A 25,221-nucleotide genomic window follows, 5' to 3' on the forward strand; every position below is an offset into this window, starting at 1 on the left:
GGAGAGGGGGAAAGGGGGAGAGGAGGAGAGGGCGAGGGAGAGGGCGAGAGGGGGAGAGGGGGAGAGGGAGAGAGGGGGACAGGGGGAGAGGGGGAGAGAGGGAAAGGGGGAGAGGAGGAGAGGGAGGGGGAGAGGGAGAGGGAAAGGGGGAGAGGGAGAGATGGGGAGAGTGGGAGAGGGGGAGAGGGGGAGAGGGGGAAAGGGGGAGAGGAGGAGAGGGCGAGGGAGAGGGAGAGGGGGAGAGGGGGAGAGGGAGGGGGAGAGGGAAAGGGGGAGAGGGAGAGATGGGGAGAGTGAGAGAGGGGAGAGGGGGAGAGGGGGAAAGGGGGAGAGGAGGAGAGGGCGAGGGGGAGAGGGGGAGAGGGGGAAAGGGGGAGAGGAGGAGAGGGCGAGGGAAAGGGGGAGAGGGGGAGAGGGGGAAGGGGAGAGGAGGAGAGGGCGAGGGGGAGAGGGGGAGAGGGGGAGAGGGGGAAAGGGGGAGAGGAGGAGAGGGCGAGGGAAAGAGGGAAAGGGGGAGAGGGGGAGAGGGGGAGAGGGAGAGAGGGAGAGAGGGGGAGAGGGGGAGAGGGGGAGAGAGGGAAAGGGGGAGAGGAGGAGAGGGAGGGGGAGAGGGAGAGGGAAAGGGGGAGAGGGAGAGATGGGGAGAGTGGGAGAGGGGGAGAGGGGGAAAGGGGGAGAGGAGGAGAGGGCGAGGGAGAGGGAGAGGGGGAGAGGGGGAGAGGAGGAGAGGGGGAGGGAAAGGGGGAGAGGGGGAAAGGGGGAGAGGGGGAGAGGGAGAGAGGGAGAGAGGGAGAGAGGGGGAGAGGGGGAGAGAGGGAAAGGGGGAGAGGAGGAGAGGGAGGGAGAGAGGGAAAGGGGGAGAGGGAGAGAGGGGGAGAGTGGGAGAGGGGGAGAGCGGGAGAGGGGGAAAGGGGGAGAGGAGGAGAGGGCGAGGGAGAGGGGGAGAGTGAGAGGAAAAGGGAGAGGGGGAGAGGGAGAGGGGGAGAGGGAGAGGAAAAGAGAAAGGGGGAGAGGGCGAGGGAGAGGGGGAGAGGGAGATGGAAAGGGAGAGGGAAAGGGGGAGAGGGAGAGAGGGGGAGGGGGCAAGGGAGAGGGGGAGAGGGAGATGGAAAGGGAGAGGGAAAGGGGGAGAGGGAGAGAGGGGGAGAGGGGGAGAGTGGGAGAGGGGGAGAGGGGGAAAGGGGGAGAGGAGGAGAGGGCGAGGGAAAAGGGGAGAGGGAGAGGAAAAGGGAAAGGGAGAGGGGGCGAGGGAGAGGGAGATGGAAAGGGAGAGGGAAAGGGGGAGAGGGAGAGAGGGGGAGGGGGCGAGGGAGAGGGGGAGAGGGAGATGGAAAGGGAGAGGGAAAGGGGGAGAGGGAGAGAGGGGGAGGGGGCGAGGGAGATGGTGAGAGGGAGATGGAAAGGGAGAGGGAAAGGGGGAGAGGGAGAGGGGGAGGGGGAGAGGAAGGGGGAGAGAGGGAGAGGAAAGGGTGAGAGGGAGGAAAAGGGGGAGAGAGGGAGAGGAAGGGGGAGAGAGGGAGAGGCAGGGGGAGAGAGGGAGAGGAAGGGGGAGAGGGAGAGGGAAAGGGGGAGAGGGCGAGGGAGAGGGGGAGAGGGGGAGGGAGAGATGGAAAGGGTGAGAGGGCGTGGGAGAGGGGGAGAGGGAGAGGGAGATGGAAAGGGAGAGGGAGAGGGAACGGGGGAGAGGGAGAGGAACATTGATCTGTTCCTGTATGTGCCCTGACTGGAGATTGAACCAGCAACCTCTGTGATTTGGGTTGATGCTCTAACCAACCAAGCTATCTGGCCAGGGGAGGTCTGTCATTTTTTAAATAGCAGGATGGATAATGACGTGTATATTTATTTCCAACAGTGATTTTTCAGAATGTGAGACCAGAAGACCAGTGACTACTCACCCCCAGGCACCTGCTCCATGAACACCTTAATGTAGCCATTCTCAGAAACACAGCCCAGGTATTGAACAACATTGTGGTGTTTGAGGTGCTTGTGCAGGGAAATCTCCTCACACAGAGCCTGAGAGTGCCTAGTAGGAAAAACAAAGCCAGCATCACTTGCCAAATCCTCAGAGATTAGGGTCCGCATCATACTAGTACCCGCCCTGCTGCCGGCCATCCCTTCTTTCTGGAAGCCTCTCCCTTGGCTCCCATGAGCCTACTCAGCTTCTCATCTGTAAATTAGGGGCAATACTACCAGCCACAGAGGGCTGCTGGGGGCCAAAGTGTGTCAGATTTCTCAAGCACCCAATGGAGTGCCTGCTTTGTGGTAGGCACTGAGTAAGTGACTGCTGCTGTTACTACCACTAGTGTATGGCCTGAAATCCCCAACTATTGATGGCCTCTCTCACCAGCACTGAAGGATGGCATTCTAGAAGGTTCTGTCCTCCAACCTTCTAGTTTCATTCTGTAGACTTACTCCAGACTACAGCAGAAGCCACTTAATGGACCTTCCTGTCCCTGCCTCTGGCCTCCTTAGTTGATTTCATCCCCAGCCACCACATTCCCTTTGCCTAAAATATACACCATCATTTCACCTCGCTTCATCAAGTTCACATAAAGACCATATTGCTAAACATGGCACACAAAGACCTTCAAATTTAGGTCAGACTACATCTTTTAAATTCTTTGCCTCATTTCAAGAACCCTACTGCCCCATATCCTACATTCAAGTCACAGCACATGATTTGTTGTTCTCTGAATAACAGCTCTGTTCTCTCCTCAGCATAGAATGCTCTGGCTCTCTTTTCTGCCAAGAAAACTCCTAATCATCCCTCAAAGAACCCCTCAAAGATTTCTTTTCTCAAATTTGCCACAACTCGAGGAAAATTCATTCATCTTTTATGTTCTACAATCATATTATGACACTTGTCACTCTAGCTCACAAACAAGGTTTCTGCATTCCCTATCAAGCCAGGAGCACCCTGGGATAAGGACAGTACCCTAGTAACCCTTCAGTCCCCAAGTGCCCACCTAGAATCTAGCACAGGGAAGGTGCCCAATATCAGAAGTTCAGCCTGTAAATTTAGGAAATGGGACAAAACAGTCTCTAAGGTTCCTTCTAGCTCTAAATCCTAGGAACAGCTATCAGCAATGAAAAGCTGAAACAATTACAACAATCAGGTGAAGGAGGTATACATACCAGAAATTTCTCCCCCACCCCACCCCAAAAAACAACTGCAACACTTTAGTTATCCTGAGAACAAGAGACAGAAAAATGAATGAGGAATTCAAGAGACTGAATCCTTGTCTTGTTTCTTCATGACCTTAGTGAAGTCTTTTAATCTTCCTCAGCCTTGAAAGAAGTTGCTTGAGTGCATCTTAGGTCTTGCCTTATAATTCAAACATCATAACACACAATCCCATTAAAAATGAATGGATGAATAAAAGTGAATCAATGAAAGAATGAATGAATGATGAAGGGTCTTAAAGCTGCTAGAAATCACTTGTAAGCCATATCTAGTAATTCACTGACCACCTGGATGGAAGGTTGTTTGCACATGGCCATCAGTGTCCAGCACTGAAGGCAATACTGCAAATGTGGTCTCACCACACCTATGCAGCACACAGCTATTATTTCTCATGCTTCAGCCATTACTGTGTATATAGCCTCTCTACAAAAACACTTCACAGTCAATACTGCAATATTCTTGTTTAGAATTAGGTGGGAAATTTAAAAAGAAATAAACATTTAATCAGACTCTAAAAATGTTGAAGAAATGAGTTAACATTACTGGTGATTTTAAAAATAACCACAAAATCTATGGGTGAGGTCGAAGGGCAGGGTACAAAAGAAGTCTGTATTGCAAAAAGCTAATTTTGTTTTACCACATTAAATTTTCTATAATGACACGAGTAAATGATAGCCATTTAAAATGGTTACAATGTGAATTAAAGCACCGAGTCACACTTTTAAATATCTGCAAATAACTAAATAAATACATAAAACTACAGACCTAGATGATGGGTGGAAATGAAACTAGTTTTCTTTTAAAATATGACAGCAATCCACATATCTCCAAGCAGTGTTTTTCAACCACCCATCAGCGGACTGTCCACCAGAAATTTTGTGCTGTTCCGCACAAGAGTTAACCACCCTGTTGTAATTACAGACCCAATGATCTTATTCAAATTTGCTTATGCTCAAGATGATTTCTGCCTTACTGGTCCCCGAAATAATTCTGTTTTCACTGGTCTCCTAGTGTCAAAAGGTTGAAAACCACTGCCTCTAAGTGAAATGGCTCAATTTTCTCAATCATAATATGCAGAGAATAAAGCAAGTCACCCTTATTCCAAGAGAACTGTGATTTTTCTTTTTCTTTTTGATGAAAGAAGGCTGTCATCCATTAATCCTCTGCAACATCATTGGTGGGCACAAGATTTGGTCGGGGAGGTGGCGACTGGAGAAATGTGAAAGGTCTGCCCCACTTGCCTGTTATCTCTGTCTGGGATTTCTTTAATGGCTATCCATACTTGATTGCTCAGATCTCTCCCAGAATACACGACCCCGTACGCGCCTTTGCCCAGCACAATTCGATTACCATTCGAATCATAATCGTACTCATACTAAGGAAGAAAAAGCAAGGTGAAAAAGCACACTACTTGTGGAGAAGCCCCATAAAAGCCCAAACATTGTCCTGCAAAAAAAAAAAAAAACAACAACAAACAACCAATTTATGAATAACATTATTTGAATACCAAGCGGTCACAGTTCTTAGGTTATGCTATTTTCATTAAGTACTTTAAAGGGGTAGAATTCTCAGTTACCCATATATTCACAACATGATTTTATAAAATGGAACCCAAGAAATGTAAAAAATATGAGACTTAGCTGGCTTTTTTTAGAGATTTCTCCCCACTTTAACACTGCAATTTAAAAATTCTTCCTTAGCATGTCTATTATCCCAAATAGGTGTTTTCCTGCATGGTCCTTTATCAACTTGTCAGGAAACAAACCTCTTTCTATAGCCCAGAAAATAACTGAAGGTCTATAAAATTGCAATTGTCTTAATACTAAGTAAATATGCTGGGCTTCTCTCTGCTTTAGAAACCTAGCATTACACATACTCCAAAAACTGACCTACAATTAGGATTGCTTTTTAGTTACCCAAATCTTATCATCAAAAGCTGGTGCACAGCTGCATTCCAGTTGATTGTTTTAGAGGATTAAAACAAATGGAACTCTAGGCTGAGCATGCTTATGTAAAGCAGAGGCGGCAAGAGATTCCTTCTGGCTTTTCATATGCTCTACAGTGCTGACTTACAGAAGTACACAGAACAGCGTGCGTGCATGTCTCTTCCCATCTACTTCTAGGGCTGCTCCTGACAATTAAGATTACTAATGGGTTCCCATCACTGTATGATTAAACCAGACATCATCAGCCTGCGCCATAAAAGGCTTTTATCTCATACCTTCTTTTGCTCACATCTGTTACCTTCAAAGTACATCACTCAGTTCATTTCTATAATAAACTTTGATTCTAAGCTAAGAATTCAAGTACCTGACTCAATTATTAAAATGACCCCTTTGATATTTTACTGAAAGAAGACTCAAGGAATTAATTTCAGTCTAACTTGAAAGTATAATAAAATTTCATTAAATTATAATCATTGGGAGAACCTGAATTAATGGCAAATCTGAATAACTGTACAAGATTTAAATATCTGTAATGGTGGTCTATAGCTGTGCTGGTTCAAAAGAGCTTATGATGATCCTACTTTCTTAAATATTAAGAAATTGCTATATTAAAAATATTATATGCAGTAGATATAACTAAATTCATAGTAGGCATACATGAAAAAGTCTGCTTCCAGTTGGCCAACTCTTTTTCTTTCTTGTAATCTCAGAAACGTTATTAATTGGCTTAGAAAAAATTTTTCCAGGGGTTGTGCACAACAGAAAATTTTAGTCTAGTCCATGCCTAATTTTTCTTAAACATCCTGGCTGAGAGGATCCGTAAGTAAGGTTTTTCTAAAGAGATGCATTAAATTTAATCTCTGAAAGTCATGAATAGTGATGTTTAGCTCATTGATAAGTATTTTTAAATATACATACACAAATTTTTCACACAAAATGGGGTAGTTTTTCAAGCATCAAAGATACAACAAATAACTTTTTCCATGTTTTAGGTCTTCTGTAACTCACCTCTAAGGTGTTCCCACCGGTCTCGCCCACTAGTTCTGCTGAATTGCCCGATTCATTGGTTATCATCTCTCTGACCAAAGAGCAAAACCTAGAACAGTAAATGTCACAAAGATGCTGCCAATTATGATCATCTTTGTTCCCTGCCGTTACTTTAGCCTTCTTACATTAAACTGCAATTAAATATTAACCAAGCTTTTATAAATTCATGAAACAATTAACCCACTCCCTTGATTTCACATGGTTCTTTAATCACTGGGAGAAGCTGAATTAATGGGAAAATTAAATAACTGCACAAGATTTAAATATATGTGTAATGGTGGACTATAACTGTGCTGTTCAAAAGAGCTTATGATGATTCTACTTTCTCAAAAATTACTTGGAAATTGTTATATGTAATATATTATATGCAAGTATAATCTAATTCAAATATCCACATGATACCTCTATATGGTATCCTCACCAAATGGCTGGTCAATTGGTGCTTGGACACCCCTCCAGTGACAGAGAACTCATTACTTCCACAGGCAGCTCATTCTTTAGAAAACTCAGTGAGAAATGCTTCACTTATACTGAACTAAGACTTCTTTAATGTGGGTCTCATCCACAGATTCCTTGGACTTTATCCCTTTCTGCACAACAGCCAATTATGAAAAGTATATAGGCCCTGGCCGGTTGGCTCAGTGGTAGAGCATCGGCCTGGCATACAGAAGTCCTGGGTTCGATTCCCGGCCAAGGCACACAGGAGAAGTGCCCATCTGCTTCTCCACCCCTCCCCCTCTCCTTCCTCTCTGTCTCTCTCTTCCCCTCCCGCAGCCGAGGCTCCATTGGAGCAAAGATGGCCCGGGCGCTGGGGATGGCTCCTCGGCCTCTGCCCCAGGCGCTAGAATGGCTCTGGTCGCAACAAAGCGACGCCCCAGAGGGGCAGAGCGTCACCCCCTGGTGGGCGTGCCGGGTGGATCCCGGTCGGGCACATGCAGGAGTCTGTCTGTCTGTCTCTCCCCGTTTCCGGCTTCAGAAAAATACAGAAAAAAAAAAAGTATATAATTCTATTTATTTATTTATTTTTTATTAAGTGAGAGGCAGGCAGGCCAAGAGACAGACTCCTGCATGCACCCTGACTGTGATGCACCAGGCAAGCCCACTAGGGGGCAATACTCTGTCCATTGGAGGCTTTGCTTCATTGCTCAGCAATCAAGCTCTTCCTAGCACCTGAGGTGAAGGCCATGAAGCCATCCTTAGCATCCAGGGCCAACTCACTCTAATTGAGCTATGAATGCAGGAGGGGGAGATAGTAAGGAGAAGGGAGGGGAAGGGAGAGGGGGAGAGAGGGAGAGAGAAAGAGAGAAAGAGAAAAAAAGAGAGAGAGGAGAGTGGGAGGGGTAGAGAAGCAGATGGGCACTTCTCTTGTGTGCCCTGCTGGGAATCGAACCTGGGACATCCACATGCCAGGCCAATGCTCTACCATTGAGCCAACCAGCCAGGGCTAATTTTATTATGTCCTTATAAGTCTTTCTTCTTTGTTTCCTCAATATTTCCCACAGGACTTGTGGGTCACTCCATTAACAGATAACTGTTCAAAGGTGTCCCTATACTACTCAAGTCTGGTCCTGTGAAAAATGTTTCAGGATGATTTAATCAGTTCTAAAGACAGTGGGACCATCACCTCTCAAGTTGTAGACACTCATTGTTGAGAAATAAGATCTTGTATTGGGGCCTGACCAGGCAGTGGCACAATGGATAGAGTGTCAGACTGGGACATGGAGGACCCAGGTTTGAGACTCCGAGGTCGCCAGCTTGAGCGTGGGCTCATCTGGTGTGAGCAAAGCTCACCAGCTTGGACCCAAGGTCGCTGGCTTGAGCAAGGGGTTACTCGGTCTGCTGTAGCCCTACGGTTAAGGCACATATGAGAAAGGAATCAATGAACAACTAAGGTGTCACAACGAAAAACTAATGTTTGATGCTTCTCATCTCTCTCCATTTCTGTCTGTCTGTCCCTATCTATCCCTCTCTCTGTAAAAAAAAAAAAAAAAAAAATCTTGTACTGGGGAGGTGTGAGGAGGAAATGCACAAGGTGGCCTCATCATTCTACTGATATAGATTAAGCTTAATTATCAACTACTGCCCATAAATCTTTCTCACAAATGTTGGGCCATATCAGCCAGTTCCTAGATGTGAGTAGTTGTTTATTTGCATATAAGTGATTTGAACTCATTAGAAAAGTTTTCTTCTGTATTCTTTGGTGAGATGGCAGGGAAGGATACTGTACAAGTTAAGATAATTTCCACAAGTCAGGAAGTTCCTCAAAAAGTTAAAGTTACCATAAGACATAAAATAATTGAAATTGGCTCCACGAGAAATGAAACCATGTCCACACAAAAACGTGCATGCAAATGTTCATGGCAGCATTATTAGTAATGGCCAAAACTGAAACAACCCAAATGTCTAACTGATAAACAGATAAATTAACTGTGGTCTATCCATACAATGTAATATTATTCAGCCACAAAAAGGAATGAAGTACCGGCACATGCTACAACATGGATGAATTCGAAAACTTAGTATTAGTGGTAAAAACCCATCACAAAAGACCACATATTGTATTTTATTTATATGTAATGTCAAGAATAGGCAAATCCTTAGAGACAGAAAGTAGATTAATGGTTGCATAGGGCTGGTTGGAGGGAAAATGGAGACTGACTGTTAATAGATACTGAGTTTCTTTTGGGAGTGATGAAAATATTCTAAAATTAGATTGTGGTGATGACTGCAAAACCAGGTATAAATATACTGAAGAAAGATTAAACTGTATACTTTAAATTGGTGAACTGTGTGGTATATGAATCATATCTCAATAAAGCTGTAAAAATAATTTTCCATAGTTAAAATTTCGGGAAAGGCAGTACAGGATATAAATGTTTTTCACAATAGAATCCTTTTAAAATAATTCACCATAACTAGATTGTAAATACTTGAATCGGCTATAACTCACCTACTACAGTGCTCTTCAGTGGAAAAGCAGATTTGAAAGTCATCAGAATTATGGACATAAAGAAAACAACACTGTTCATCAAACTTGGATATGCTGTAAAAATTCAAAACATAAGAATGCTTATTATATATATTATATTAATTTTAGAATCTTGAGAAAAATCTAATAACAGACTTTCTCCCATTTCACAAATTTTTAAGATTCACTGTTTTAATGAACATCCTTAAAATTTGACTTCTATTTCTATACAAAATTTAAATAGGGATATTTATCTTGCTTATGTTTGAGTTTGTATTTATCAACTGACTTTATTATGTATCAAGAACTTATTACATATTCAGTACAAAGCAAAAAAGGAATTATGGGCAGCAGAAAAGGGAATAAAATATGGTCTCTGTCCTTAATAGTTTCACAAAAAAGACAAGAAAGGTATTTGTGAATAATTTATCAAAATAAAGAAATTTTTAGGCTTCAAAAATATGAGGACACAGTATTTGTAGCCATATAAGGGAAGTAGAAATAAACATAGTCTCTAGCTCAAGAAAGACTTTTAAATGTTATCTGTTCTATCCCCAAGGTCTGGATCTAACTCTACTGCTCCTCAAACAGGTAATATTAAGCTTGTTTGAACATATCCAGTGACAAAAAATCACCACACTCCATCTGCTGATAGATTTCACTGTTAGAAAGTTCTTTACCTACACTGGGCCAAAGCCACACAATGGCCCCCATTTTGCCCCTTCTAAATCATCTCTTCCTGAGATCCACAGATCTTCTGACCATTCATCATATGTTATGGATTACATGACAAATACTGAGTTAAAACATGATTAAAAAAGAATTAAAACTAGGTTATACAAGAGTAAGTTTTGAAAACCAAGCTGTAAAGGAACTACCCCAGTTAGTTGATAGCATTGGGAATGTTCAACATATGCTCTTCATGTCACATTGGTCCCAGGGTCTGATTCACCCCAGGCCCCTTTACACGCCCCCTTTGATGGTTGAAATGTCAGCAAGAGACATCTCTATGAGAGGGTATAAACAGAAGGGTTTTGACTACATGTTATCATACAACTTAGTTACTGAGTAATACATTTTTGAAAATGTTCATCACTTTCTGAAATATTTTTTTTGAGCAGTATTATTCAACTACTTTACTCTGTTCTTAAAAGTTATTTCTCTCCCTTTAAAGTGATATACATGTTATTCTAATTTAAACATTGATATGTCTAGGACAGAATCATGCTCTGGAGGTAGCAGGAGATTCATTCAGTGGCCTATGGACTCAGAATCAGAGAAAGGACACAGAGCTGTAGTCCATCCCTTAATTTGATGGAACTGGAGAGGCTGAGTGACTTTCCCAAGGTCAAACAGCAAAACAGGGACTGAACTCATATCTACTTCAGACCTGTTCCCATCCTTGAATGTCCTGGCAGGGTGAGACTCAAGAGTGTGACCACATAGTTCAGGCCCAAATAGTCACCTCTCCTGACCCAAAGAGCAAGCACCAGACCTCTCCTCAGAACACATCAGCCCATTCCCTCACTAATAACAATGCCCAGGAGACCCCAGCCAAGTTGTCTTTACCAAGTAAGTCCAGCTTTAGTGCTGGGGGGAGATCTTGAGTACTTGTATATTATTGGATCAAAGAAGAAATACTTTCTCTTTCTATAGATACAACTTCATTTTTTGAAGAAAGTTTGAGACAGGAGAGTTTGGTCTGTTGCATACAAAAAAACCCTACTGTGTTATAACAAGTTGAAAAGTCCTTACTAGAAATACATCATAAATAAGCTCAGGTAAGACAACAAAAGAGGAAATAGTCTATTTTAGATCCCCTCAAAAATGACAACATCATATATTATAAATAAGTGGAAATATTAAAGTAATAAATAATTATCTGTATCTTTAAAATGATTACATTTCCCTTATGTTCTTACCTTATTCCCTTAATGGAACTGGCTGGTAAATTCCATTCATGGACTTGTTCCTGCAGGTATCAAAGACAAAAGTTAGTAGCTTGATTTTTTTTCCATGAAAAGAATAATTTCTGGTCTCATTCTATGGTCAATAACTTCTGCTATTTTATATACTTTCCATAGAGGTTTAGGAGTTAGAACAATGCATTTTGCATAATTTGGAACACCGAAAACATTTTCTAATATATTATAAAAATTCATTTGTTACCTCCAATCCACTTTAGAGTAAATTATCTAAATTTGAAATACAGACAATAAGTTCATAAATAGTACACAATGACTGGCCTTTTATCTTTTTTCAACATATCAGGAAAACTCTAAAATGAGTGTCAGAATAGGCCACCTAAGTTGAAGGAGCTGAAAAAAAAAATCTTTGGAGAAGCAAGAATATGGCAAACATCAGTCAGTGTTCACCTATCTTTATTTCTTTTTCTCCCTGGGCACATAGCTAGAACACTTCTTTTTTTTTTTTTTTTTTTTTTTTTTGTATTTTTCCTAAGCTGGAAACGGGGAGAGACAGTCAGACAGACTCCCGCATGCGCCCGACTGGGATCCACCCAGCACGCCCACCAGGGGGCAACGCTCTGCCCACCAGGGGGTGATGCTCTGCCCCTCCAGGGCATCGCTCTGTCAGGACCAGAGCCACTTTAGCGCCTTGGGCAGAAGCCAAGGAGCCATCCCCAGCGTCCGGGCCATCTTTGCTCCAATGGAGCCTCGCTGCGGGAGGGGAAGAGAGAGACAGAGAGGAAGGAGAGGGGGAGGGGTGGAGAAGCAGATGGGCCCTTCTCCTGTGTGCCCTGGCCGGGAATCGAACCTGGGACCCCTTGCATGCCAGGCCGACGCTCTACCACTGAGCCAACCAGCCAGGGCTAGAACACTTCTTTATAGCTTCCCTTGAAGTAGGTGGGTTCATATGATGTCATTCTGACCAGTGGGGTGTAAACAGGAGTGATGTGCATCACCTGTGGGCCTGGCTTATAAAACCCTCCATAGAAGTACTCTCTATTCTCTTTTTCTACTCACTATAAGATGGAATGGGGACCCTGCCAACCTGGATAGAACATGACACATAGATAAACTTTTATCACGTTAATACATTGATATTAGAGGATTTGTTTTAGCAGCTAGCCTACTGTGACTAACCAGAATTTCAATTTGTACAAGTCACACTTTTAAAAAAATAACTCTGACCCCACCCTCTCCATATAAGTATACCCTTTCGACTTTGCACAAAACTAAGCCTCAGAAGGACTGTCTGAAATCCCAGTTTCGAAAGAGCCATAGACCATAACACTAACACATCACAATAGTTTTAAGTAAGAAAGTACATTTGGTTAGTCTGAGGCATGTCATAAATGACCAGCTAAGTCCCCCAAAGAAGAGAAGTGTAAGAGGCCAATGACTGAGCAAATGGCTCAGGAGAACACCATGAACAGTTGGGTGACTTTTTTTTTTTTGCCATCCTGAAGCCATGACAAAAACAACAACAACAACAAAAAAACAACAACTGGGAGGTTGGTTCCCAATGGGAGAAGAGCTATTGAGATACGATGGATACCAACTGTGATCCAGGCAAAATTCCAGCAATGAAGACATGACAGAGAACAACAAAGTCCCTGCCCGAATGGGGCTTATATTACAGTGAGAGATATAAGCGATAAATTATACAGCAAATTAATAGCATGGTAGAAAATGAAAAGTGCTGCAAAAAAAAAAATATAGCAAGGAAGAGCATTAAGGTGGGGCAGGAGGTCATTGATGTTAAACCAGATGTTCAGGCAAGGTCTCTCTGATGACTTCTGAATAGGAAAAGTGGAGGTGAAGGAGTGAGCCATTCATATAACTGAGGGAACTGTACCAAGCTGAAGAAACAGCACATGCAAAGGCCCTGAGGTAGCAGTGTGCTCGGCATGTTTGGGGACCAGAAAGTAGGGGTGTTAATGGAGTGAGGGAGAGGAGGTTAGAAAGCTCATGAGGGAGAACACACAGGGCCTTGTAGGCCATCATCAAGACTTCCACTTCTACTCTATGTGAGTTGGGAAGCCACTGAGGGCTGTGAAAGATGAAAATGTACAAAAACAGGAAAGCCAAAACAACAGACCCAACTGTGTAGAGAGACTGAGTGTATTTCAGAGGATAGGTATGTTCAAAGTCACTTAAAGAGGATAATGGTGAAGAAGAGTCTGTCTTTGGATTCAGGTACAGAAATACGAACCAGGGCAGATTCAAGTGAGCCCTGTCTGACCTATATACCCAGCAAGAGGCTGCACATATGAGTTTTCAAAGTATTTCAGAAGGTTGGTTTACTCCAGGGTAGCTTTAGGGAACTTCTCAATTCGGGAGAAATATTTACTAGGTAAGAAATAAACAATACAGATCTTCCTCTTTCCATTTATGTCATAATCAATAGGCATTTTTGGGGGTACCTGCTTTGTAGGACCTAGAGATATAAAAACATAGAAGTCATGAATGGGCTGGCAATGCCCTTCATTGGGGAGACATTTACAAAAGCTGATAAATAAGCATCAGAATGTACCATATTTTTTGCTCCCTAAGACACACTTTTGTTTTTCTCCCAAAGTGGAGGGGAAATGCCCGTGTGTCTTATGGAGTGAACGTTCAATTTTTTTAGCTGCTGCAGGTTTCTGGACAACTAGAAAAGTAATTCTCTTCTCATTTGTTAATAACAGTGCTAATGGTTGTTAATACTGCTGTTGAGTTTACATTGTTGAAATACTGTGGTATGTTTAATTAAATATTTTAACACACCATTAGGTTCAGATTTTTTAAAATTATTTTCCTCCTTAAAACCCTAGGTGCGTCTTATGGTTTAGGTGCATCTTACGGAGCGAAAAATACCGTACTTTGTATATGATACGGGCATTGGGGTGGGTGGAAGAGTGGTAAGGGATGCCTTTGCAAAAGTTAAGACCTGGGTAACTGGAAGAAGGAATTCCAGGGAGGATGATAAAGGATGAGAACAGTAGTGCAGATGTGAACCCTGAAGGGCCAGCTTGGGCACGGTAAGGGGATGTTAGGACAGACTAGCAACTGCTACTCTGACTTCTACTGCCACAGAGATATTGCCTGTTCTAGAATATTACATCAATGGGATTGAGAGCTCCATGCTCTCTAGTATCTGCAAGTGGTACTTCTCAGGAGCTCTGATAGAGAAGGCAGGACTGGACATAGTTTCTGATCTGGTGCCCTTGTGGGCACTGAGTATTCGATCAGGAAAGCTGCAACCATTTTCCTCCTGTTCGAGCCCTCTGTTAGCCAGCATTCTAATCTTTTCTGAGAGGAATATTTAACCATCGAAATCACGATGAGGAAACAGATTCAAGATTGTAGCTCGTCATATCAGTGTCAGAAGCCTCCAGTAAAAGTGCACAGGAGGCAGAACCAGGGTAAGCTATAGAGAAATGGGCTGGGAAGCCAGAGGGAGGGCATGCCTCCAAGAACCCCCAGGTAGCACTCAGCTTCTGCCCTTCTCTCACCAGAATGCAGACTTTTGGGGAGGAATCTTGGGTGTCTGTGACAATTCTGTGTTAAGAGCAGATACTTCTTATGTAAGTTTGTCTTGTTTCTGTCTCTAAATATAAAAGGTTTCCCAAAAAGGGCTTTGCAGAACCAGCAGCCCTACCTGTGTGGACTGTGTTGGTGGCCACTGTGTGCCTGTTGGTGACTTTGGGGCCCATGAGGAGCTGAGGGAGAAGTGCTGCATTTGCTCCTGCCCTGTGCAGCCTCCCTGCATCACCGTGCTGCATGTAGCTTGCACCAGCTTGGGTCAATTTTGCAATCTCTTCTAAACCTGTGCTCAGCGACCCAATGGAGCTTGCTTGAAACCGGCCATGGTGGGAGAATTTGTACCACAGAATCAGCAAACATGACAAATCCGCCCTCTGTTCCCATGTCCCGTGGAGAGTTGATTGTTAAACATCGATCAGCCTAAGTTCCTGAACCCTTGGCTAATAAACCACAACTTAATCTCATCTTACAGTGAACGTGTTTGTGATCTCTCTCACCATCTATAGCCTACCGGGTTTGTGATCTCTCTCACCATCTATAGCCTACCGGGGGCAAAGGAATGTAACACTGTATAGAGAAATGTCATCACACTCTAGGCAAATCTGCTTGCTTTCACAATCTGCAGAATTTCAAAATTGTACATGAAGGCAAAAGCAAAGGCTTCCTTTCAAGGAAAAAAGGCAATTTATGTTTCTTTCAGATGTTTGCTCTGACAACTATAAGCACTTGTGTAAAACATTTCATCAGTCAAGGAAAACTAACAGTTGCTGCTTATACAGTTCTTTTCCATTTCTTATTATGGACTACATACAAACAAAGTAAAACATTTACAGCTATCGAGCTAGTATATATACCAATGGAAATTTCCATTAAGGGCCAGCAACAATTATGGGATTAAATGAAGTGGGCAAAGTCTGTAGAATTCCATGAGACCAAAGCTATTTTGCTATAAAATATAAACAGTCACTTTAGTGGATGAATTTTTTCTGTAATAACTTGTCAAAATATGAGGTGTTTTGTACCTGTACCAATGGAATGAGATTACAGGTCAGAAGTTTGAAAATTCTCTTGTATCACAGTGCTATCAATGATACAAAGAAAATAAGCAGGCCCTGGCCGGTTGGCTCAGCGGTAGAGCGTCGGCCTGGCGTGCGGGGGACCCGGGTTCGATTCCCGGCCAGGGCACACAGGAGAAGCACCCATTTGCTTCTCCACCCCTGCCCCCCTCCTTCCTCTCTGTCTCTCTCTTCCCCTCCCGCAGCCAAGGCTCCATTGGAGCAAAGATGGCCCGGGCGCTGGGGATGGCTCCTTGGCCGCTGCCCCAGATGCTAGAGTGGCTCTGGTCGCGGCAGAGCGACGCCCCGGAGGGGCAGAGCATCGCCCCCTGGTGGGCAGAGCGTCGCCCCTGGTGGGCGTGCCGGGTGGATCCCAGTCAGGCGCATGCGGGAGTCTGTCTGACTGTCTCTCCCCGTTTCCAGCTTCAGAAAAATACAAAGAGAAAGAAAATAAGCAAAGCTGGTCTCTAGTACAAGAATTCCAACACCAAAATCAGGGTGCTCCAGAGACAGTGCCTGGCAAGAGGCACAAAGGAAGCACGAACAGCGCTTTGGGAGGGGGGTGAGGTCTCTTCCTTGACCTTCACTGAATACCTAGGTGTGTTCACTTAGCCAAAATCCGTAATTTATGATACACTTTTCTGTATATATGTAATATGTCAATGAAAGGTTAAAAACCCAAAGAGGCAAATTTAACAGAAAACACATGCATTCTTCAAATGAGATATATCTGTATGTACACCATGTATGTATTTTATTATAACTTTAATTTTTCTCTTTTGTACTCAAATATTTAATGCACACAGGGCACATTATGGCAGCTCATCTTCACTAATGGCTGCAGACTCTATTATCGATGAAAAGAAGGTTGCAAACTATAGGCACTATGATTCAGAGAAGATGGTTGCAATTATTCATCTAGCATTAACTCAAACTTTATACCCACTGAACAATGGGAAGTTGTTGTATCATTCATATTTCTAATAAGGAATATCTAATTGATTTTTAGCCTCTGCTTACTGTCCAACGTTGCATTTTATTTTATAAGATATTGCAGTTTCACCTGATTAAGATAATTCGCCCCCATTCTTGTTTCCAGGAAAATCCTTCTTTGCCAAGTTAATGGCAGAACTCTCCCATGCAACATGAAAACATATACAGAGCAAATAACCTATCTAATGTACCTGTCAAAAGTGTTACACCTTTTTATTACTACAAAATATATATATATTTTTGTATTTTTCTGAAGCTGGAAACGGGGAGAGACAGTCAGACAGACTCCCGCATGCGCCCGACCGGGATCCACCCGGCACGCCCACCAGGGGGCGATGCTCTGCCCCTCCGGGGCGTCGCTCTGCTGCGACCAGAACCACTCTAGCGCCTGGGGCAGCGGCCAAGGAGCCATCCCCAGCGCCCGGGCCATCCTTGCTCCAATGGAGCCTTGGCTGCGGGAGGGGAAGAGAGAGACAGAGAGGAAGGAGGGGGAGAGGGTGGAGAAGCAAATGGGTGCTTCTCCTATGTGCCCTGGCCGGGAATCGAACCCGGGTCCCCCGCACGCCAGGCCGATGCTCTACCACTGAGCCAACCGGCCAGGGCCTACTACAAAATATTTTATTAAAGCAAAAAGCTGGTGAAGTACGCTAGACACATAGAGATGAAAATACAGTTGTTATCACAACATATCAGGCCTGGTCCAGCATTCCTGTAATCTTTGTAATGGGCAATTAAATTCAAATGTTTCCTCTCCTACACAGTTGGTATGAGTAAAATTAAAAAAGTACAAATTTGACAGCAGCTACTGAATTTTAAATGTATGTAATCTTGAATCCAGCAGGTCCATTTCTGGGAATCCCTGTTCCAGAAACAGATTCACAAGCATAGTAGAGTGTAACTGCCGGGATGTGTGCTGGCCTAACTACCACTGGCTAGAGAACAAAACAGACCTAAATGTGCATCAGCAGGAAAACGGTAAAATAAATTATGGTTCACTCATACTCAAAAATGCACCGCACGATATGGGAATATTGAAAATATTACACTTAAAAAAGCAGGTGGATCAGTGTGTGCTACATACAAACTGTCTGTGTGCTATATAAAAATTGTTTGTGTGTACAGATCTGTTAAAAAGAACACGCTGCAAAACAATGAATATATACTGTATGATCTCACTTTAATGATGGAGATGGGATAGCCACCAAATCACTGGGGACTGGAATGGGGACCAGGTTTAGAAAATTTGTAGGGACTTTCTCTTTATTCCTTACCTACTTCCTCTGGTCTAATTCTTTTTTAAACAAGCCTATATTCCTTTATGTATATATATTCATTCATACACACATAATAAATACACACAACACATACTATAAACATATATAGTAGAAAAACCTGCCTCCTTTCTTTCATCTGTGGTTATACTCTCTCATCTACTCCCAGAACTCAGAAGTTAGGCATAGCTGCCTGCCCTTCAAGTACAATATGGACTCCTCTAAAAGAGGGATGCTATTGAGACTTGAAATCTCATTAAATCCTGCAGAATCAAGAGAGAGAGCTGTTGGTAATGTTTTTCTTACCGCTTCTGTGGGTGAGACACGCCACAGAGAAACTGCTGTCTCCTCAGCTTCACTGTTCACACAGATATATGAAGGCCGGTAGACTTGGGATGGTTCTATCACCAGAACCTAGAAGAACAATGGATTTTTGTAATGCACAGGACAACAGAGGTCAACCTGCCCACCGAGGAAGTGGGAAGCTGTGCCAATGCTGCTCTAGGACCTGTGGACACAGCATCCCACAAGAGAAGTCCCTGCCCTCAAGAGATCTATACTCTGATGTGGCAGATGGAAGTACAAATAGGGATATGTAATATATCATATAGAACTGTGAAGAAAACAAAGCAGAATAAAGGTATGAGTTGGAGGGAGTGAAACTTCTTTAGATAGGGTAGTCAAGAAAGGCCTGCTTGGGGAGGTGACATAAAAAAAGAGAAATGCTATAGTTTTCGAGAGAAATGAGGAGTAAACTGGATGATCACAGGTAGGTACCAAGTCTAAAAAATGCAAGGGGGTGAAAAATGAGGTGACATAAGGCATACTTTATTTTGCTGGGGTAGAGAGAGGAAGAAAGAAAGGGAGGAGGAGAAGGTGGAGGAGGAGGAGCAAGTATGGGAAAGCGATAGAGAGAGAATGAATTTCCAAACCAAATAAAGCACTGTGCTGAAGATTGCTAAACCTGGGTAGACATTACCCGAGTGTCCTGTTGTTTTTTTATACTTTTCAGTAGGTTTGAAATATACTGTAATTAAAAGAAGATTTTAAAACTTACTGCCCAAATAACTTAATCTTTTATTACTGTTTAATAAGATTTTTGAATGCTACATGTTCACAAAATCTCACGGTATAAATATGAAACACAATGATCTGAAGTTCAGTTTCCAGAATGCTTAGATATCTTACTTATTTATGCCTCCTTATCAGATGGTCATAAAACTAGAACAAAAACTCAATGAAAAGAACAAATTTTTTTTTCAATAAAGTTTTAAGAAGTAATTTGTGGCACTGGAGGCAAACCAAAGCTGAATAGGAAACAGCTTTGAATTCCAAAATTTCACTAATAGTACTTCACTGTTCTAGAGCAGGGTCTCTCCTCTTCGGTACTGACATCTTGGGATGGATAATTCTGTGTTTGGGGAGGTGAAGCTATTCTGTGCACTATGAAATGTTTAGTGGCATCAGTGGCTTCCATCCCATGAGCTGCCAGTTGCAACATCTCCCCCACAATTGTTAACAACCAAAAATATCTACACACATTGCCAAATGTTCTCTGGGGTACAAAATGACTCCCAGTTGAAAACCACTATTTTAGAGAATACAGTACTTATTGAAAAAAATCCACATATAAGTGGACCCATATAGTTCAAACCTGTGTTGTTCAAGGGTCGACTGTATAGCCAACCTTTTCTAGTAAGTTGATCTATCACTGGTTGATTTCATGTAAGACTGATGATTGGCTTAACATTTTAAATTATTCTAAGTTTTTTTTTTCTTTCAGAGTACTCAATAATTAGCAGCAATCCCCAGTTTCTTTATCTTAAAAAATGAATGTAGCATATCTTACTGGAAATCTGAGTTCATTAATAACTTTGCTTGTTGACTCGGAGATTATATCTAACCAGAAGTTAAGCTGGTCTCGTCCAGGTATAAGTTCCAAAATGGGTTTCTTGAAGCGTATAATTAAAAACACATTCTGAAATAATGATTGCAGGTACCTGAAAAAAAAATCACAAGCACCAATAAATTAGATCCCAAAGAAACTTGAGTTCAATTCTACTCACTTTAAAAGAAGTTTCCTAAAAGATTTATTTACTTAAATTCATACTATGTAGCAAGTGTTTTGTTGTTTTGTTTTGTTTTTTGTGTTTTTTTGTATTTTTCTTAAGTGACAAGCTGGAAGGCAAAGAGACAGACTCCTGCATGCACCTGACCAGGATCCACCCAGCATGCCCAATAGGGGACGATGCTCTGCCCATCTGGGGCGTTGCTCCGTTGCAACCAGAGCCATTCTAGCACCTGAGGCGGAGGCCATGGAACCATCCTTAGTGCCCAGGCCAACTTTGCTCCAATGGAGCCCTGGCTGTGGGAGGGGAGGGGAGGGAGGGGAGGGGAGGGGAGGGGAGAAGGGGAAGGGTGGAGAAGCAGATGGGCGCTTCTCTTGTGTGCCCTGACTGGGAATTGAACCTGGGACTTCCACATGCCGGGCTGACACTCTACCACTGAGCCAACCAGCCAGGGCTGCGAGTGCTTCTTAATCCTTTAGCAGCCACATACTTAATTAAAAGAAACCCAAAGAGTGGGCAAAATAAGTTTGTTCAACAAAGTCATACAACATGACTTTTTACCAACATTGATCTAAACCTCAAATTTGGTATACAGTGTTCAAAGCAAAGACTGGCAAGCGTTTGCTAGCTGTTTTAAATAACAAGAATTTTGAAGTCCAACACATTTGCAAAATGACAAAATTTCAAACACATTTTCTTTTTCTTTTTTTTTTTTCCCCATTGCTTTGAGAAGAAGGGAGAAACTGTGTGGGGGAGAACTCATTGTTCCACTAATTGTGCACCCACTGATTGCTTCTCATATGTGCCCTAACCAGGGCTCAAACCAATGACCTCAGGGTCTAGCTAGTGCCCTCGGGATCAAGTCGGTGACCCTGGGATTGAGCCAGCGATCTCAGTGCTCTGGGAGGATGCTCTATCCACTACACCAGCAGCCAGGGCTCTTTTTGAGCCTTGGGCCATGCCAGATAGTTGATGCTAACAATGATTTATGGTGGGGGCTTTGGGCAATGCTGTATTAATATGATCTCCAGAGAGGTTGGGGACTCAGTGGTTTAGGCAAGTACCATAGGTACTCCATGCCTATATGACTGACCCCCAATAAAAACCCTGGATACCCCTGGCCAGATGGCTCTGTTGGTTGGAACGTTGTCCCGACATGCAAAGGTTGTGGGTTTGATCCGCGGTCAGGGACGGACTGACATTTCTGCCTCTCTCTCCCTGATTTTCTCTCTAAAATCAATAAATTAAAAACAAAAATCTTGGACATCAAGAACTGGTGAGCTTCCCTTGTTGGCAATAGTTTGGGCATGCTGCCACACATTGTTGCTGAGAAAATTAAGCAGTGTCCATATGACTCCGCTCAGAAGACAACAGGAAACTTGTGCCTGGTCTCCCCAGACTCCGTCTTGTGTACCGTTTGCCTTTGCTGATTTCAATCTATATATTCTTACTATAATAATACTGTGAGTATAACAGCTTTTCTGAGTTCTGTGAGTCCTTCCAGCAAATCATGAACCTGAGGGTGTTCTTGGACCCACAAGAGGTTTCACAGCTGTAAGTCAGCCCAAGTGCTGATGCAATGGGAATGTATTCAAGCCTCAGGCCTGCTCTCCATGGGGTAAGCTAAAATCAGGATTCTGGAGCAGCAGCCACTCAGGGAGGGCTAGAGGTCCTCTGCATTCTCTCAGCTACAGAGAACTTCCAAGAGGTTGATATGGTTTGGGGACCAAATTTAAGTCCTTCAGACTGGGAAGAAATAGTCAAACTAGATATGACTGAAGAGATTCTTACTCCTCGGAGTCCACATTGGCCCACTGGGCTGGGAAATAAGAGGCAGAAGATGAACACAGATTGTTAAAAGTAAAAAAAAAAAATTAAATTATCCAAGTAATCTAAATGTATTTTTGACAAATCAGAAAATAAAAACAGATTAAAGACTCATAAGGCTGAGATAACCACTGTCAATATTTTAGAGAAAATCCATCATTATTTATTCATTGCAATAAACATCTACTATGCAATAAACTGAGCATCTACATTGCAATAAACTGAGCATCTACTATGAGACAATAGCAATCAATAAGATAACCCCAATTCTAAGGGACCTTAATGACTATTGGGAAAGTCGGATATTGCCCAACCTGCCCAGACATTTTTCTGAGTCACATATTGACCACATATTTTTAATTAAAATGAGTCTATATAGAACAGTGGTTCTCCAACTAGGGTCCCCAGACCGTCAGCATCAGTTTTTAAGTTGTAAATGAAAACTCTCAGGCCCTACCCTAGAGCTTTTAAACCAGAAATTCTAAGGGAAGGTGCAGCAATCTGTGTTTAATCAATACAGGTGGTTCTGATACATGCCAAAATTTGAGAAACACTGATGTAGAAAAGTATACTTGGTAGCTGGCTTTTCTTATTCTGTGATAAACCATAAACACATTTTCATGTTTGCAAACATTGTTTCTAGGACATTTTAATGGCTGTATAACCTAAAGCCATAGCTATGCCACATTCTCTCAACCATATATCTATTATTGAGTCTTTTAGTTGCAGTTTGCATTTGTAATGAACGTCATTCCTTGCTGTTTTTCAGCTTTATGACCTGCTTTCTCATAAATGCACATTGAGTACTGGTACTGAAGAATATTTTGCTCTTGAGGACCTGAATGTCCTGAAGAAGTTAACAGGACTGAGAGTTTCATCTTGGAGATACAGCAGGTAGAGATATATTCAGTGTGTGCATGTGCCTGTCTTTCCCCCCCTTCACATAAAACCAAGTGGTCCCTCAGAGTTGTTCTTTCTGCCCTAACTGCAATAACGAAGAGGTCAGAAGGAGAAACACAGTAATTGTCATTGTTTTTGCGTGTACACCTTTCTCCCCTGTGGCAACATTTTAGGACACGATCAGATATTGAAAAGGATCATGATAACACACAGACTCACCAGGCTGGAGGCTTCAGTTTGAACAACTTCTCCGCTGCCCTGATGGCATTTGCGATGTGACCGCCCAATATGCTGACGCTGAAGAACTGACCCACATCCCAGTAGCTGCTCATTTTCTCCAAGCACCCTTTTCTGCCCAACCAACTGTTCAGCCAGATACCTTAAAACATGGATTTTAGATAAAGTTATAAAAATGTTTCTAGTTTCTATCACATTATGCAAGCCTTTAGATAGAAGAAAAACGGGCATTTAGTTTTGGCTACTGTCTTATTTGCCATCAGGAAGCAACTGTTCCCTCAGAAATATAATGCCAGTTATTGGAACATAATTTTTAATGCTGAACTTGTGTGACCAAAGCATCAACATCTTCGATAATAACTAGCTTTACCTAGTTTCCTTAGTTCCATGCTTGTTTCAAATTGTTGTCCTGAGACTAGCAGCAAAACTGCAAGGTGAATTCCGGGATAAAAAGAGGACTGGAGCGCGAACCCTTTTCGGTACCTACAATCACAGAACCACCCAGTTCTTATTATAACATCGTATTATGACAGAAAAAATGTGTAAATAATGGTACAAACCAACATTCTTGTGAAAATTTTTACTACTTTAATTCATTGGTTTCCGGCTTTCCCTCCCATCTTTATAAACATCTACATACAGCACTTATTTTAACACAGTTAACTTACACTAGGGAGTTTAAATTGTTTTCATCAGCTTTTTAAAAAAATAAATAAAAACCATATTTCCCAAAATAAGAAAACCATATTAAAATGTACAAAAGAAATTTAAAACCTATTATAATCCTATGCCCAAAAGACAACCACAATTTGATGTCCAAATCTCATTTTTTTTAGAGAGGAGAGAGAAAGGGAGAGAGAGAGACAGAGAGGGAGAGAGAGAGGAGAGAGAGAGAGAGAGAAGGTGGGGAGGAGCTGGAAGCATCAACTCCCATATGTGCCTTGACCAGGCAAGCCCAGGGTTTCGAACCGGCGACCTCAGCATTTCCAGGTCGACACTTTATCCACTGCGCCACCACAGGTCATGCCAAATCTCATTTTTAGAGTTAGACTCCATTTGTACATTGAGCATTTTTGTAACATAGAATTTGCATCAATAATAGGCTATTTTTCTGCAGGTCATTTGTTTGTTTCCTTATATCACAAAATGGTATCATTTTTTCATGTATGAAGCCCTATTGCCAGAATCCTGGAACTCAAAGAACTGTAAGAGCAGTGGCATAAAGTGACAAAAGGGGCAGGGATCTATTACATTAGGATAAAGATACAAAACTGTGAATACCATTTTTATAACCAAAAGTTAACAATGCCACTTTTAATTCTCTTATTCTTTATTCTACACATAAAAAGCTTCTTTCTCTTCCATGAATATCTATGAGTGTCATGATCAGAAAGAAGAATCTGATCAATAAAGTATGCCAAGGACTTTTAAAACAAATGTTGTTATTCATATGACAAGAAAATTAACCACCAATAAAATATTAATTGTGGAAGTGAGAACTTAATTTAAGGCCATTAAAATCTGGTTTTATGAACTTTAGGGCATAATATAAGTACCCTCAGAGAGACCAGAGGACACCAAGATAGTCCTTCCTACCCCAACCAACAAAATTCCAATAAAATTGAAACCTTCCCCTCCACCCCTTGTATGTTTTGGGGATTTTAAATTCCATATCCTATTATATTTGATTTTTTTTTCATTTTCTTTTAATATGAAAACATCTCAGAGAAGGGCAAACAGGGTGACTTCTCTATGCCTCTTATCAATAAATCAAACAGGCTCAGCTTGGAGGTAGACAAGACTTGAACCTGGAGTCAGGATTGTAGTCCTAGGTTTGTCTCTGATCAGCCCCATGACCTTGGACCAGCCCCCTACCTCCCTGAGCCACATGTTCCACATCTGTACTTAGGGCCTGGGTTAATACAACCCCAGGGTCTCACCTGAGCCAACCTGCCCTGACCAGAAGACTAAGCTTCATATGCTCCTGTACCAAGTGCCACTATTTTCTGAAATGGATGGAGAAAGGTTCTTATGATTTTCTTGAAGGAGCTCGCAGGTAGTAATTTCCTGACATGGGGTTGAATTCTCACCCACCATGGTGGGAGCAGTTTCCTATTCTGGCTCTACCAAATGTTCATTTCCCTTCTTTGCCCTTCCCTTCTGCACCTGAGTGATTCCTCCCTGCCATACAGTGCACATTAGGTACTACTGAGGATGAACTAAGGGTAATACAAG

The 25,221-nt window shown here is 42.5% G+C and overlaps 1 protein-coding gene across 1 annotated transcript in view; it reads right to left on the reverse strand.

Annotated features, from left to right (window-relative positions):
- The window catches only part of MAP3K15 (mitogen-activated protein kinase kinase kinase 15), an 86,714-nt gene that overhangs the window by 26,949 nt on the left and 34,544 nt on the right, over window positions 1-25,221 (reverse strand). The window contains exons 8-16 of the mRNA XM_066357713.1: window positions 23,357-23,469; window positions 22,969-23,128; window positions 19,803-19,953; window positions 18,260-18,367; window positions 11,068-11,117; window positions 9,128-9,220; window positions 6,139-6,226; window positions 4,426-4,559; window positions 1,896-2,023 (exon numbers count right to left, since the gene is read on the reverse strand). Of these exons, the coding sequence (XP_066213810.1) occupies window positions 1,896-2,023; window positions 4,426-4,559; window positions 6,139-6,226; window positions 9,128-9,220; window positions 11,068-11,117; window positions 18,260-18,367; window positions 19,803-19,953; window positions 22,969-23,128; window positions 23,357-23,469 (1,025 nt within the window). The remainder of the gene's footprint in view (window positions 1-1,895; window positions 2,024-4,425; window positions 4,560-6,138; window positions 6,227-9,127; window positions 9,221-11,067; window positions 11,118-18,259; window positions 18,368-19,802; window positions 19,954-22,968; window positions 23,129-23,356; window positions 23,470-25,221) is intronic.

This window comes from Saccopteryx leptura, chromosome X (genome assembly GCF_036850995.1).
Source record: "Saccopteryx leptura isolate mSacLep1 chromosome X, mSacLep1_pri_phased_curated, whole genome shotgun sequence".
Classification (NCBI taxonomy): Eukaryota; Metazoa; Chordata; class Mammalia; order Chiroptera; family Emballonuridae; genus Saccopteryx; species Saccopteryx leptura.